We start from the raw sequence: 15,728 nt of genomic DNA, 5'->3' as shown, positions 1-15,728 counted from the left end.
CTGAGGGGTGGAGGGATGGGCAAATAGATTGCTAGGCTGATAGGACTGATTTGGTCATCCCTGTCCCTGACACAGGTGAAGAAATATCACCGGTTGAAAGAAGAAGCCAGCAAGAGAGCAGCTACCCTGGCCCAGGAGCTGGAGAAGTTCAATCGAGACCAGAAGGCCGACCAGGACCGGCTGGATCTGGAGGAACGGAAGAAAGTAGAGACAGAGGTGGGCATGCCTTACAAGATTAGGGGTGATGGTCCAGAGAAATGGAAGTAACGATAGTCTTGACAGTAATGACCTTAGTTAACATCTAGCATGGGGCTTCCCTGGTGGCTCAGTGGTAAAGAATCTGCCTGCCAATGCAGGAGACACAGGTTTGGTCCCTGGGTCAGGAGCATTCCCCTGGAGAAGGAAATGGCAACCCATTCTAGTATTCTTGCCTGGGAAATTCCATGGACAGAGGAGCCTGGCGGGCTACAGTCCATGGGATCTCAAAAGAGTTGGACACAGCAACTAAACAACAAAAGGCAAGCTCTTACTGTGTGCTAGGCACTGTTTTTTACATATATGCCGTCATCTTTTAAAAGATTTATTTATTTGTCTGTTTTGTTTTTGGCTGTCCTGGTTCTTAGCTGCTGCTTGCAGGCTTTCTCTAGTTGCAGTGCTCAGGCTTCTCATTGCAATGGCTTCTCTTTTTGTGGCGCATGGGCTCTAGGGCCCATGGGCTTCAATAGTTGTGGCTCTTGGGCTCCAGAATGCTGGCTCAGTAGTTGTGGAACATGGGCTTAGTTGCTCTGCAGCATGTGGGATCTTCTGGACCAGGGATCGAACCTCTCTCCCCTGCATTGGCAGGTGAATTCTTAACCACGGGACTACCAGGGAGGTCCCTGCCTAAGGTTATTAACTGGCAGAACTGGGATATGAACCTGGGCAGTGTAGCCCACACTTTTTTGTTTTTTTTGGCTGCACCTTGTGGCATGTGGAATCTTAGTTCTCTGACCAGGGGTTGAATCTGCGCCCCCTGCAGTAGAAGGATAGAGTCCTAGCCACTGGACCACCAGGTAAGTCCTGGAAGCCCACACTTTCAAGTATACTTCACTTACTGTCTTCCTAATAATAATAATAGGAAAATAATAGGAATGATGGAAAGTTATTATAATATTCCAAGAGCCTACAGTGTTCCAAACATTGTGCTAAGCAGTTTTAAATGTTTAAAAGAAGGTATTAGGCATTAATAGCTATTTTATTAGTATTTAATAGCTAAGGGCTTCCCAGGTAGTGCTAGTAGTAAAGAATCCACCTGCCAGTTCAGAATATAAGGGTTCAATCCCTGGGTCGGAAAGATCCTCTGGAGTAGGAAATGGCAACGCACTCCAGTATTCTTGCCTGGAAAATTCCACGGACAGAGGAGCCTGGCACGCTAGAGTCCATGGGGCCGCAAAGAGTAGGGCATGACTGAGCAATTGAGTGCACACACATATAGAATTAGTGGCTAATACATGTTAAGCACTTAATGTGTATTCTGTGAAGTGGAGGTTACCTGCATTTTATAGATGAGAAAGCAGAAGTGCAGAAAGGCCCAGAAAGCTTTACTTTGTCTTGGTTTGAGCCTCCCTGATTGGTGAGGAAGATGTTCCAGGCTGGGTAGAACACCTGTGAGAGGGTCTCATAGGGCCCATGCTGGCCCCATCAGTTAGCAGAGGCACACTGAACACTGTATATCTGATTTTTAATAGGCTTCTTATACTAGTGACAGATTGTCTGTGATTGTTAGGCTCTTAGGATGAATAGGCATATGGGGGATGAGCCAGGGCTCCATGGTCTTGGCCTTAACTTGCTCAGCCTATGGTGATGTAGTGTCTTTGTTTCACTCCCAGGCCAAGATCAAGCAAAAGCTGCGGGAGATTGAAGAGAATCAGAAACGGATTGAGAAACTAGAGGAATACATCACAACCAGCAAGTATGTGGCTTTGTAACATCCCCTCTTACCTCCAGGCCTGTTCTTGTGAACCTTACCTGTCCTGTTCCTCCCCAGGAAGGACCCTCATAGTCCCTCTTGGCCAGGAATATTTTCTGGCCAGCCAGGATAACCCTGGTATTTCCTTGCTTTGTAGGCAGTCTCTAGAGGAACAGAAGAAACTAGAGGGGGAGCTGACAGAAGAGGTGGAGATGGCCAAGAGACGTATTGATGAGATTAATAAGGAGCTGAACCAGGTAATGGAGCAGCTGGGGGATGCCCGCATCGACCGCCAGGAGAGCAGCCGCCAACAGCGAAAGGCAGAAATTATGGAAAGCATCAAGCGCCTATACCCTGGTTCTGTGGTAAGAGTGGAAAGGGAACTCATTTCCTAACCACTTTCTTTCGTACTCGCTGTCAGATAATTTTCCCAGCAGCCCCATGAGGACAGGATTGCTAATCCCATTTTTACAGCTGGGGAGAACTGAGGGTCAGAGAGGTTAAATGACTTGCTCAAAGCAGCATAGCTTACATGTATAAGAACTGCAATTCAAACCCAACTTGTTCTGACTCTTAACCTTGTGTTCTTTTCGTCACACCAGTTGTATCTTTCTGGAAGTTTTGTCTTGCTTGTGTCCACTCCTTTATGGGAGGTGGAGAAAGTGAAGAGGCCTTTGGGAAAGGGAAGGGGCTGCAGGGCAGGAATTAGTTCCCAGGATGTATCAATAGCTCTGTGCAGGCTTCAGTGTGAGCTCCTTGGACATACAACAGTCGGCTCATTTACTAGGTTTTATCAGATCTCTTGGCCTCTTGAATGAAATCCTGAGTTCCCAGATTCCCTGAATATTATCCCTCTATTGCTGTAATTCCATCCCTGGGTTCAACTTAATTGGGTTCTACAAATATTTCTTGATCATTTCGGTAGATCAAGGGTCCCCAACCTCCAGTATCTAATGCCTGATGATCTGAGGTGGAGCTGATGTAATAATAATAGAAATAAAGTGCACAATAAATGTAATGTGGGATGATTCAAGCGCATTGCATTTATTGTGCTCTTTATTTGTGGAACCCAATTAAGTTGCATAATGCCTGTGGTGGCAGTGGTCTGTGACATGGTAAAAGTGAGGTTTAGAAAGATGATTCTGGATTCAGACATGACTGCCTGAAGTTGTTGTTGCTTTGGGGCCAGAATAGGCCTTTTTCCCATAGTTTGGGGGCTGTACTCCTGATAGAGATTCTGACCTGCCATCCCTCTTCTAAACTGGGAATTAGGGTTCCTGAGCCAGCTCTCAAAAACTTCATGCTTCACTCTTCTGACTTTCCTTAGTACGGCCGCCTCATTGACCTCTGCCAGCCCACACAAAAGAAGTATCAGATTGCAGTAACCAAGGTTTTGGGCAAGAACATGGATGCCATTATTGTGGACTCAGAGAAGACAGGCCGGGACTGCATTCAGTATATAAAGGAGCAGCGTGGGGAGCCTGAGACTTTCTTGCCTCTTGATTACCTGGAGGTGAGGCTGGTGGTGATGGGGCCAAGGCATTGTGAGAGGGCTGCTCCTCCTAGCCCTCCATGTTCAGCCACTTAACTAAGCTTTTTCTCACAGGTAAAACCTACAGATGAGAAACTCCGGGAGCTGAAGGGGGCAAAGCTGGTGATTGATGTGATTCGCTATGAGCCACCTCACATCAAAAAGGCCCTGCAGTATGCTTGTGGCAATGCCCTTGTCTGTGACAACGTGGAGGATGCCCGCCGCATAGCCTTTGGAGGCCACCAGCGCCACAAGGTATGGATTCCTTTGCCACATTGTAACTGGATAGGCTTAGTATTGGCGATTCCTTTGTTCAGCTTCTCCCCCCTCCTCTCTTTTCCCTGCTGTATTTAGACAGTGGCACTGGATGGGACCCTGTTCCAGAAGTCAGGGGTTATCTCTGGTGGGGCCAGTGACCTGAAGGCCAAGGCCCGACGCTGGGATGAGAAAGCAGTAGACAAGTTGAAAGAGAAGAAGGAGCGGTTGACAGAAGAGCTGAAGGTAAACCACAGGGAGGGCTGTCCCTAGGAATGGGGGTCCTAAGCCCAGGCCAGCCGGCCACCTTCTTACCACTTAGCCTTTCCCTCTTGTCCACTTCAGGAGCAGATGAAGGCAAAGCGAAAAGAGGCAGAACTACGTCAGGTGCAGTCTCAGGCCCATGGACTGCAGATGCGGCTCAAGTACTCACAGAGTGACCTAGAACAGACCAAGACACGGCATCTGGCCCTTAATCTGCAGGTGGGGCCTGACCTTCAGCCCTGTTCACCAATGGCCATCCTCATATTCCTGGTCTAGGCTTTTCTAGGGGTGGGGAAGTTGTCCCTCTTCCGTCTCTCCTCCCAGTCTATTCCTGGGAACCAGGAATAGATGGCATAGAGTTAGACAGTCAGGGGTTTAGGACTTGGCTCTATGATATTAGGCAAGTTACTAAACCTCTCAATGTTCAAATCTTTTGCTCATTTTTATATTGGTTTGTAAGAGTTTTTTGAAAAATATATTCCAGAAACGTCTTTTTCAAATGCATGTATTACAGATACTCAAAAAACAGAATGAAACAAATACCAAACAAAAACAAACAAACCTCAGTGTCCATTTTTTCATCTTAATCTGTAAATAATCTGTAGAATTATAGGGTCCTTGCACAGATTGAATGAGTTAATACATGTGAAGTATTTAGACTGATTGCTTGTACCAAGTGAATGTTCAGTAAATGTTAGGTGCTATTAACCTAATTCATTCAACAAATATTTGAGTTTCTTCTTAGTTTTGAAAGTGAGCTACAGATATTTCAGTCCCTGTGAGTGGAGGTACTTTTCTACCTATATTAATGTGTTTGATTATAGGTGCTTCTCCAGACCACTCTGGAGGTGTTATGTAATATGTAGTATATATGTCATTTTTCTAAAATCAAAAAGTCTAAATTCCAGGACACACCTGGCCCCAGGGGTTATAGATGAGGGAAGTGTAGACCTGTAGATAACGATGTTTATTGTGTGCCCAGTCTTTTGGATTGATGCTAGCAGACTGGAGGCCAGGGAAGGAAGCCATATGATGGTTCAAGTGAGAGATGATGCAGCCTTGAGTGGAGCAGTGCTAACTCAGCTTCTGTGTGTGGAGAGTTAGCCCTTTTTGTCCATGGGACTGGTACACACAGGGTGGCTCTTTTTTTCTCTAAGGATCCTGGTCTCTTTTGTCCTCTCAACTCCGTTTCTTACAGGAAAAGTCCAAGCTGGAGAGTGAGCTTGCCAACTTTGGGCCTCGAATCAATGATATCAAGAGGATCATCCAGAGCCGAGAGAGGGAAATGAAAGACTTAAAGGAGAAGATGAACCAGGTTGGTAGAGGATGGACCTGCCCAGCACAGGCAGGACTAGGATTGGAAGCAGTACTCTGACCCAAAGGGCCTTTTCTCTCCCTTGCTTCTCTCCTTAGGTAGAGGATGAGGTATTTGAAGAGTTTTGTCGGGAGATTGGTGTGCGCAATATCCGGGAGTTTGAGGAAGAGAAGGTGAAGCGGCAGAATGAAATCGCCAAGAAGCGGTAGGTGGAAGTCTGGGTAGAAGGGGGAGATTGAGGTATCCTTGAGCCCCTAGCCTGACATCTGGGGAGTCAAATGCCATCATAAGGTAAGGAGCAGCTTTTAGAATGATGGACATTTATTGTAGTCACCTTTAAAGAACAGGGACATCAGGGAAGCATGTGTCACAGTATAGGGATTAAGAGTGCCAGCTTTAAACATGGTTTACCTGGATTAAAATCCTAGCTCCAAGGTTCCTTTACCTCTCTAAGCCCCAGTTTCCTTATGTGTCAGATGGGATAATAATGATACCTATCTCATAGATTGTCAGGTGGCTCAGAGGTTGGGCTTAATCCTTATAAAGTATTTAGCATGATACTTAGCACCTACTAAGAGCAGCAGATAATAGGCCACAGCAGTGAAAGCCTAACCACTAGAACCACCCAGGGAACTCCCAATAGATACTTTTATTATTGTCATTATCCTAATAGGTGATGAGTGAGAGGAGGGCCAAAGTTCTAGGTTGGAAGAATAGTAACAAAGCAAGTTTCTCTTCTTTCCCAGTTTAATTATTCATTTGTTCAACCAACCTTGTGCCAAGTTGTCCTGTGCTAGGTATTGGAAACAGTGGGAAGATGAGGGTAAGATAGATGAACATGACAGTCTCTCTGAAGGAGGTCACCCCTTGAATCCTGGGCTTAGTCAGCCCATCACCCATATTGTAACAGTTCATTGGTCTCCTGCCCCCAAGCCAGGCTCAAGGGATATAGAATTGAATCAGAGACTGTCCCTGTCCTGATGGAGTTTTGGGGTAGTGGAGGAGACAAACAAGTAGATTAGCAATTTCAGAATGATGCTGTACTTTCGGTAGATAGAAAGTACAGAGGAAAATGTTCAAGGAACTGTAGATCAACAAGAAGAAAAAAAACAAACCTAGAGACCCAGTAGAAGAATGGACAGGATGTAGTCATATATAGCATTTCATGGAAAGAGAAGCTCGAATGGCTAATAATCGTGAGTTGATGTTCAGTCTCATTCCTAATCAAATAAATGCAAATTAAAACAACCTAGCAGCATTTGGTGAAAATAAGTCTACATGAGCCCTTTGACTTAGCAAAGCCACTCCTTGGGTCTGTATCCCAGAGAGAGTTTTGGCCACTGGGTCTCAAAGAGACAGATTCAGAGTTGTTCATCTTGGCATACTTTGTGATAGTGTGACGTTCATAGCAATGTGGACAGCTGTCACTGCAGGGAAATACAAGTTAAATGTGATGACTGTACAGACTATGGAATACTCTGTTCAGACAGGAACTAGATTTACAGGCAGTAACAAGGATAAATTTATGACACTGTACTTTTGTGTAAATTTAAAAACGACATATTACAAGTATGCATTTTAAGGTTATATACACATGTATGTGTCTACCTATCTGTATATGATGTACATCACTTCGGTGTATTTGCTTTGTATTTGTATTTGTAAATACATTTGTATTTGTAAATACATGTATTTTGTATTTGTAAATACATTCGGTGTATGTATTTGTAGGGAACATAATAGGAGTAGAAATCTGATTGAACCCAAGGAGACAAGAGAAAGGTCTTGTACAGACAGTGATCATAAAAGTTATATGAAAAAAAAAAAAAAAGTTGTATGAACTCTGGGGTATGATTGACTCAACTGCACCCAAAAGGGAGGAACCCAACAAAGTATAATAGAAACAAAGAACCTGTTCGCAATCCTCAGGAAAGGTTTTACAGAACAAGGAGTGATGAACTGGAGACCTGTAGAGTGATTTAGCCAGCCAGGCAGTACACAGAAGGGAGTTCCAAGCAGTGAGAACAGCATGCTCAGAGGTGTGAGAGAGCATGCCTTGTTCTGTAAACTAAGTATTAAATGTCTGGAGCAGAAAAATGGGGTCAGGAGGAAGGTGGGGGTGTTGGGAAGGTCAGCAGGGACCAGATCACAGAAGGCTTTATGAGTCATTCTTAAGAGATTGAACTTAAAATTGCATAGCTCAAAATTATAGAGTTAATTACATTCTATTTGGATTATAGTGACTAATAGGTTTAAGCTGCTAGCATGACATCTGGCAACATCTGTCACACCATATTGGGTGGAGGGGCGGTTGGAAGTTAGCCCTGCCTGTCCTGCTAATATCTGTGTATGCTAGTTGCATACTTTTTTAATTTCTAAAGAGTTAGGAGGAAACTACCAGGGATCTGTTTTCTCCATTTTTTTTTTTTAACTATCCAATCTCTGCCCCCATAGAAGTTCTGGAATCTTGGGGCAGAGGTATGTGCAGGGGTTTGGGGAGTTGGAAAGAGTCAAAGCCCATGAACTGAATACAGTCAGTCAACCTGGAGATGGTGATGATAACTAAAATTTATTGAGTACTTACTGTGTACCAGACAAGGTTCTAAAGACTTTATACATATTAATTCCCAATGACTGAGGTAAGTACTATTGTTATTTCCATTTTTCAGTTGAGAGAACAGGTAAAGAGATATAATTAACTTGTCTGAGATTCACTACCAGTAAATGGCAGAGTTGGGATACCAGTCCTCTTATCCTACCACATTATACTGTAAGGATGCCATAGGAGAAGAATCCCAGGTTTTGGTGTTTAGACTGGGATCTGATTTCACATTTGCTAGCTGTATGGCCTTGGGCAAAGTCTTTTACCTCTTGGCGCAAGTTTCTTTTTTTTTTGTAAAATGAGGATAATAATGCCTTGTAGAGCTTGTTAGAGGATTAGAGGTAATGTATGTAAACTACACAGAAGCTTAATAAATAAGAATTAACATAGCTAGTGGATTCAAGTGGACCTTTTTATATCTGCTTCTAGGAACTTGTCGGGGGAGGGCTCCAGTGTTTAAAAGAAGATTAATGGAGTTTGGCCCAATCTCTTCTGCCTTGTGCCATACCTACAAAGCTAGGCCAGGGAACTTAGTTCTGTAACTTGAGGGGACGGTTTTATATGGATCTGTGTGGATGAGCTCAGTGGTGGCTTATATTCAGCAGTAACTGAGTCCCTGTGCCCTAGGCTTAGTTCTCCTTTCTCCCCACAGTTTGGAGTTTGAGAATCAGAAGACTCGTTTGGGTATCCAGTTGGATTTTGAAAAGAACCAACTGAAGGAGGACCAGGATAAAGTACACATGTGGGAGCAGACAGTGAAAAAAGATGAAAATGAGATAGAAAAGCTCAAGAAGGTAAGAAAGGAGAACATGAAAAACTAAAAACTAGGAGAAAAAATTAGAAGAGATAATATCCATAATTTATAAAGCCCTCTAAATAAGAAAATATTTAGAGACCTAAATAGAGAGAAATAGAGACCTAAATAGAAAAATGAGTGGCATCAACAGTTCAAGGAGAGATTCAAATAACCCATAAACACATATCCATAATTGAGCCTTAGTAGAACTCAAAGGAATGCAAATTAAAACAATAATTACGTGTAATTTGTTTCTTATCACATCACCCAAGATATTTTTTTTTTAAAAAAAGGATACTAGCATGTTGCACAAGACCAGCATTCTTAGGCCATGTGGCAGCATCCATTGAGAGTCTTCAGAATACATTTCTCCTAACTAATACCCGAGGAGATCCAAAGTGCTGGCATAGCTTTGTGCACACAGGTTGATAATTAGTGACAAATATTTATAGTTCCATATAGGAAACTGTCCCGTGTCTCCTGGGAATTAGGATTGAAGCAAATTATGCTACATTCATGTAAGTATTTGTGTAGTTTAATAGTTTCATATTTGAGTAATATACTGACCTCTTTTAAAGATTTATGTTGGCTTAAAATATCCTTAATGTTAAATATGTACAAACATACCACTTAACCAAAAAGCCAGGACAAACTTCCAAATTTTATAATTAACCACATTAACTCAGTGCAACAGGTGATGGTGTTTTGCTGATACTGAGTTCCTTTTCACAGTGTGCCTGTGCTGACTGCCATGGCTCAGTTTCTTTGAGTCAAGCATGCCTGTTCCACCAGTTATTTGACGACTCATTTACCCACACCCCTTCTCTTTAAATTCCTGTGGAACATTTTTTAAAAATTTCTTTGGCTGCACCAGGTCTTAGTTAGGGCATGCAGGATCTTTAGTTGTGGCACTTGGGATCTAGTTCCCTGGCCAGGAATCGAACCCAGGCCCCCTGCCCTGGGAGTGTAGAGTCAACCATTGGACCACCAGGGAATTCCCTAAACTGCTGTGAAACTTTTGTTCCTTGCAACATCCCTACCTGAGGTGATTTGATTCTCACTTGGCTTAAGTATATCATTTGATTTTTATGTCTGCCTTTGTTTGTTGTTGGTTGTATGGTTTTGTTTTTTGGTTTTTCCCTCCATTAAACCCTGATGATTGAAGTAGTCTTCTTTGGTGTCACTGCAATCTTCAATGCAAATAGAGATTGGGTAGTAAAATCCTGGGGCAGGAGTAGGTAGACATGTAGATGATCCAGAATCATTTATTTCTTTTTGACTTTTTATTTTGAAATCATTTTAAATTTAGCAGAAAGTTGCAAAAATAGTACTAAGAACTCCCATCTACCTGTCACCAAGATTCATCAATCATTATTTGCCGTATTAGCATTTGCACTCTGTATGTGTATTATTTCTTATGCATTGCAGATATATCCCTTTCTGTGACTTTCAGATCAAAATGAAAACGTTCTCCTTAAAAAAAAAAATCAGAACATAATAACTAAGATTATAATCCCCATTGACTGACCACTCTCAATTCCAGTCCTTTTACTCTTCCTAGGGCCAGTCCCATATAGAATATATTCTTCCAGACTTTATAGGCATTAATTACATTCTTACATGTGTGAAAAGTGAAAGTCGCTCAGTCATGTCCGACTCTTTGTGACCCCATGGACTATACAGTCCATGGAATTCTCCAGGCCAGAATACTGAATTGGTAACCTTTCCCATCTCTAGCAACCTTCCCAACCCAGGGATTGAACCCAGGTCTCTGCAATGCAGGCAGATTCTTTACCAGCTGAGCCACAAGGGAAGTCCTCTTATAAGTATACTTATGAAAAACATACAGTATTATGCTTTTTAAAAAGATTGATGTTGTTGCTTGTGACAGTAATGTTGATGTGAGAAAGATACTTAAATAACATTAAGTCAGAACACAGATTTTTAATTATAATTTAGTCTCAACTATATAGACTTATCCATAAGTAATATTGTGAGGTGATAAGCTAAATGTTAATTGGTTACCTCTGCCTGATGGGATTTCAAGTAATTTCTTTTTTTCCTCCTATTTCGTACTTTTTTATACTTTGAACATTTCTACAGCAGGCAGTTTGTATATTGGGGTTGGGGGGAGATCAACAAAATAATTTGGAAAAAGGTAAAAAAAGCCAGAGGAGTGATGGGGGTTTGTAAAAGCAGAGCTCATTGAAGATAGATTCCAAGAAACAGAAACTACCTGGTAGAAAGGGTGGGCACAGAGGGAGAAGATTCCATTCCATTCCAGTGGGAATGGAGGGAAAGCCTTCACTTCTTGTCCTGTTCCCCCTGCTGGGCTCAGGAGGAGCAAAGACATATGAAGATCATAGATGAGACCATGGCCCAGCTACAAGACCTGAAGAACCAGCACCTGGCCAAGAAGTCAGAGGTGAATGACAAGAACCACGAGATGGAGGAGATTCGTAAGAAACTGGGGGGCGCCAACAAGTGAGTGGGTTCAGATCTGGGCTTGGCGGAAGTACATAGTATGGGCAGCTTGCTGGATTTGGATCTCACCTATCTCCCTGAATCTTCTTAGGGAAATGACCCATTTACAGAAGGAGGTAACAGCCATTGAGACCAAGCTTGAACAGAAGCGCAGTGACCGCCACAACTTGCTACAGGCCTGCAAGATGCAGGACATCAAGTTGCCACTGTCTAAGGGCACCATGGATGATATTAGTCAGGAAGAGGTGAGTATCATGGCTGATGGTGGGTGTGGGCTGTGAAAAACAGAACCAGGGATGGGGGATGAAGGTGGCCAGGGAGGGCAGGTGAGAGAGAGAAGGATGGTGGGTGAGGGTGGTGAAAAGGAGGGATGCAGAGGAGATGAAGCAGGGTGAGGCTGTGAAGACAGGTGAGGTGAAAGGTAATAGCCTTGATGTGAGAGGGCAGGTTTGGGGGTAGGGTGTTTGTCAGTAGGTGGAGAAGGAGGTAAGCCAGTAGAAGAGGAAATCATTCGTTAACCTCAGGGACCTGAGCTAAGATAGTTCAGCAGATTATGGATATTGGTTGTTCAGTCATTCAGTCATGTCCAACTCTTTGCTACCCCATGGACTGCAGCATGCCAGGCTTCACTGTCCTTCACTGTCTCCCAGAGTTTGCTCAAATTCATGTCTATTGAGTTGGTAATGGTATCTAACCATCTCATCCCAAGAGCAAAAGAAGATGGAAGTTGAGGGCCCTGAGGGATGGTAACTTAGCAGTGAGAGAGGTTGGTCAGGAGAAGGTTAGGTAAAGGACAGCAGCAATGCAAAGGTGATGAAGCATAGTTATGGGAAAGGGAAAGACACGAGCCAATAGAATAGCCAAGGCATTTTATCCACTGGAAGTGAGGCTTGATAGCAAGGGGACAGGACTGTTAACTGAGAGGAGGTCTGCAGATATCTTGTCTTTGACCTGAATATGTATCTCAGTCCCACATGTCTTTCTCCCTCCTTTCTTCCCAAATAACATTTCCATTTAATTCAGCAAAATCTTCTGAACACTAGCAGTGTGCCAGGCATCATGGTGGCACATGATATAGCTACTTCTAATCCTAAGCACAGCCTTGCCAGGCAGTCATGGTCCCATGTTACAGATGAGGGTTTGTGTGTTTAAATGAGGATTTAAGCAACAGCACGTCTTGCCCAAGGTCACACCAATAGTCAGTAGCAGAGCCCAATTTTGAACTCAGGTCTTTCTGCCATCAAAGCTGCTTTTCCTTCTACCACAAGTGCTTTCTATCAAGGTGCTTCTCAAAGGCTGCCAAGAAGCCCCCCTCTCCAGCCCACTGTAGAGGAGTACTCTTATGGCCAGTCAGCTGCATTTGACTCTCCCTCTCACTATTGCAGGGTAGCTCCCAAGGGGAGGATTCAGTGAGTGGCTCCCAACGGACTTCCAATATCTATGCTCGAGAGGCTCTCATCGAGATTGACTACGGCGACCTGTGTGAGGATCTGAAGGTGAGGTTCAGCCTTGGGGGTGGGGACATCCTCCCAGCTGTCCAGAGAGAGGGTCAGCCCATCTGGTGGCCCTGTGAAGACAGACCATGTCTGGAAAGAAGGGTGAGCTGGCAAGGGGGGTGGAGTTGTGATCTAGATTCTCCCCTCATATGCACACCCAGACACAGGCACATCTCCTACCCCCCACTCCCAGCTGCTCCCATCCCTGCCTGTTACCAGTCTTCCCCTTCCACCTGTGTACACAACTCAGTCTAGATACATGGAGAACAAGCTCCTGTACAGTGAACAGATAAACTCTGGAGGTTCCTCAGGGCTCTGTCCCAGGCATCCCTTCCTTATGTGGGGTTCTCATCCTTCGTATCTCCTCTCCCAGGACTTCAGCTGCTATCTCTATGCTAGGTCCCACAGGTACCTCAAACCCCAGCCTTCCTCCCCAAATCTGCCTCTTCAGTGTCCTTGACTCTCTCTCACTTTGCATATTTAATGAATTAGCAAGCCCTGTCGATTCTACCTTCCAAATGTCTACTGAATTCTACTTTTCTCTGTTTGTACTGTAATCTAGTGCAGGCTGCTTTCACCTCTCACATGGACTACTACAGGAGCCCCCTGAATAGTTTCTGATGCTTTCCAAGCTATCATTATAGCCAGGGGAACTTGATATTTAAAAAAAAACTTTTTATTATGGAAACTTTCAAACAGATACCGAAGTAGAGAGAATGATATAATGAACCCCAGGTACCAATCATTCAGCTTCAATAATTAGCAGTATATGGTCAATCCTGTTTTTTATACCCTTCCCCCTCCTAATTGGCACATTTAAAATCAAATTCTAGGTATCATTCATAATTACCTCAGTATATATCTCTGGCAGGATTCTTTTTTTAAAAATGTAGCCACAATATCATACCAAAAAATTAGCACTGACTCTGCAATGTCACCTTAATAGTCAATAAATGTTTAGATTTCCATGAGTGTCCCATAAATATATTTTTTTAAAATGTTTGTGTTTTTAAATCAGGATTCAAGTGAGGTCCATGTGTTAAAATTGGTCTCTTATGGTCTATAACATTTTCTTATCCTTTTTATTTATTTCTTCCTCTTTATGATAGAAAGTGGGTCATTCAATTCAGTTCAGTCTCTCAGTCTTGTCCAACTCTTTGTGACCCCATGAACCGCAGCACGTCAGGCCTCCCTGTCCATCACCAACTCCCGGAGTCTACCCAAACCCACGTCCATTGAGTCGGTGATGCCATCCAACCATCTCATCTTCTGTCGTCCCTTTCTCCTCCTGCCCTCAATCTTTCCCAGCATCAGGGTCTTTTCAAATGAGTCAGCTCTTTGCATCAGGTGGCCAAAGTATTGGAATTTCAGCTTCAACATCAGTCCTTCCAATGAATATTCAGGACTGATCTCCTTTAGGATGGCCTGGTTGGATCTCCTTGCAGTCCAAGGACTCTCTAGAGTCTTCTCCAACACCATAGTTCAAAAGCATCAATTCTTCGTTGCTCAGCTTTCTTTATAGTCCAACTCTCACATCCATACATGACCACTGGAAAAACCATAGCCTTGACTAGACAGACCTTTGTTGACAAAGTAATGTCTCTGCTTTTTAATATGCTGTCTAGCTTGATCATAACTTTCCTTCCAAGGAGTAAGCGTCTTTTAATTTCATGGCTGCAGTCACCATCTGCAGTGATTTTGGAGCCCAAAAAAACCAAGTGGGTCATTGGTCTTGTACAATTTTCTATACTGTGAATTTGACTGATTATGTCCCATGGTGTTATTTAACATGTTCTTCCATCCCTGTGTTCCCTATAAACTGATTGGTAAATCTATGGTTTGATTGGATTCAGGTTTATTTTTTATTTTTGGCAAGAATATATCATAGGTGGTGCTGTGTACTTGTAAACTTCCTTTTGCATCACATCAGTAGACACTGAATATCAGTTCTGTCTCTGTAGTGATAAGATTTGATGAATATACGACATTACCTATGAAATATTAAGCTTTTATATCCACCAATTAATTATATGAAACACTGATGCCAGAGGAACATGTTAAATAAAGCACAGGGATACAGTTAGCTAAATCCAGACTGTGGGAAACTCAAAAGGACAAAAGGCCTGATCTCTTCCATAAATAAATGGGAAGAAAGAAAGAAACAGAAAGGGAGAACTTTTATAGACTTATGAGACAAATCAACCAGTTAAAATTTGTAGACCCCCCCTTGAATCCATTGCAAAGAAAAGAGAGGCAGGGGAATTTCTAGATTAAGTGAGAATTAAGAGACATACAACCAAGTGTAATGTGGGCACCTTATTTGGAACCTGCTTTGAAAAACCTGTAAAAAATTTTTTTACGTAGCATGATCAGGATGATTTGAACACTGTAGATAGTTTATGATGGATGTTCAGGAATTGCTGTTAATATTTCTAGGTGGTAATGGTATTGTGGTAAAAACATTCTTAGTTTTACAACAGTGGTTCTCAATGGGAGGGGTAGATTTTGCCCCCCCGAGGGGACATTTGGTAATGTCTGGAGATACTCTTTTCACACCCACTTGTCACAACTAGGGCAGAGGTTACTGCCAGTATCTAGTGGATAGACACCAGGGATGCTGCTAAACATCCTACAGTACACAAGGGACACTACCCACAACAACAAATCATCTGGCCCAAAATATTAGTGCTGAGAGTCAGAATCCCTATTTTATAAATACATACTGAAATTATTTATGGATGAAATGTCTGAGATTTGCTTGAAAATAATTGAATATAGAAAGGAATTGGGTGTAGATGGCAGCGTATTGGCCATGAGTTGATAATTATTGAAGCTGATAATAGGCACGTGGGGGTTCATTTTATCATTATCTGCATTTTTGTGAATGTTTCAAGTTTTACGTAATGTAAAGTTAAAAAAGGAAAAACAATCATGATCACCAGGTTAAGGTGTTGTTAGCCCCATCAATTTTATAAGGGAATTTTATCAAGTTCCCTATCAGCCTTTCACAGCAGGTTTTAGCAGTCATTAACAAATG

At 42.8% G+C, this 15,728-nt stretch overlaps 1 protein-coding gene across 3 annotated transcripts in view; it reads left to right on the top strand.

The window, feature by feature from the left end:
- SMC1A (structural maintenance of chromosomes 1A) overlaps positions 1 to 15,728 on the top strand; it is a 46,125-nt gene that overhangs the window by 8,097 nt on the left and 22,300 nt on the right. For all 3 annotated transcript variants that reach the window (XR_006340169.1, XM_043897869.1, XM_043897868.1), the window contains exons 7-19: positions 76 to 216; positions 1,869 to 1,951; positions 2,106 to 2,313; positions 3,276 to 3,461; positions 3,555 to 3,734; positions 3,834 to 3,980; positions 4,080 to 4,217; positions 5,197 to 5,313; positions 5,412 to 5,518; positions 8,568 to 8,709; positions 11,050 to 11,195; positions 11,287 to 11,440; positions 12,581 to 12,691. Coding sequence is in view for 2 of the 3 variants with exons in the window: in XM_043897869.1 (XP_043753804.1) it covers positions 76 to 216; positions 1,869 to 1,951; positions 2,106 to 2,313; positions 3,276 to 3,461; positions 3,555 to 3,734; positions 3,834 to 3,980; positions 4,080 to 4,217; positions 5,197 to 5,313; positions 5,412 to 5,518; positions 8,568 to 8,709; positions 11,050 to 11,195; positions 11,287 to 11,440; positions 12,581 to 12,691 (1,860 nt within the window). In the remaining variant the exon portion in view is untranslated. The remainder of the gene's footprint in view (positions 1 to 75; positions 217 to 1,868; positions 1,952 to 2,105; positions 2,314 to 3,275; positions 3,462 to 3,554; positions 3,735 to 3,833; positions 3,981 to 4,079; positions 4,218 to 5,196; positions 5,314 to 5,411; positions 5,519 to 8,567; positions 8,710 to 11,049; positions 11,196 to 11,286; positions 11,441 to 12,580; positions 12,692 to 15,728) is intronic.

Source organism: Cervus elaphus, chromosome X, assembly GCF_910594005.1.
Source record: "Cervus elaphus chromosome X, mCerEla1.1, whole genome shotgun sequence".
Classification (NCBI taxonomy): domain Eukaryota; kingdom Metazoa; phylum Chordata; class Mammalia; order Artiodactyla; family Cervidae; genus Cervus; species Cervus elaphus.
This window is presented reverse-complemented; position numbering and strand designations above follow the sequence as displayed.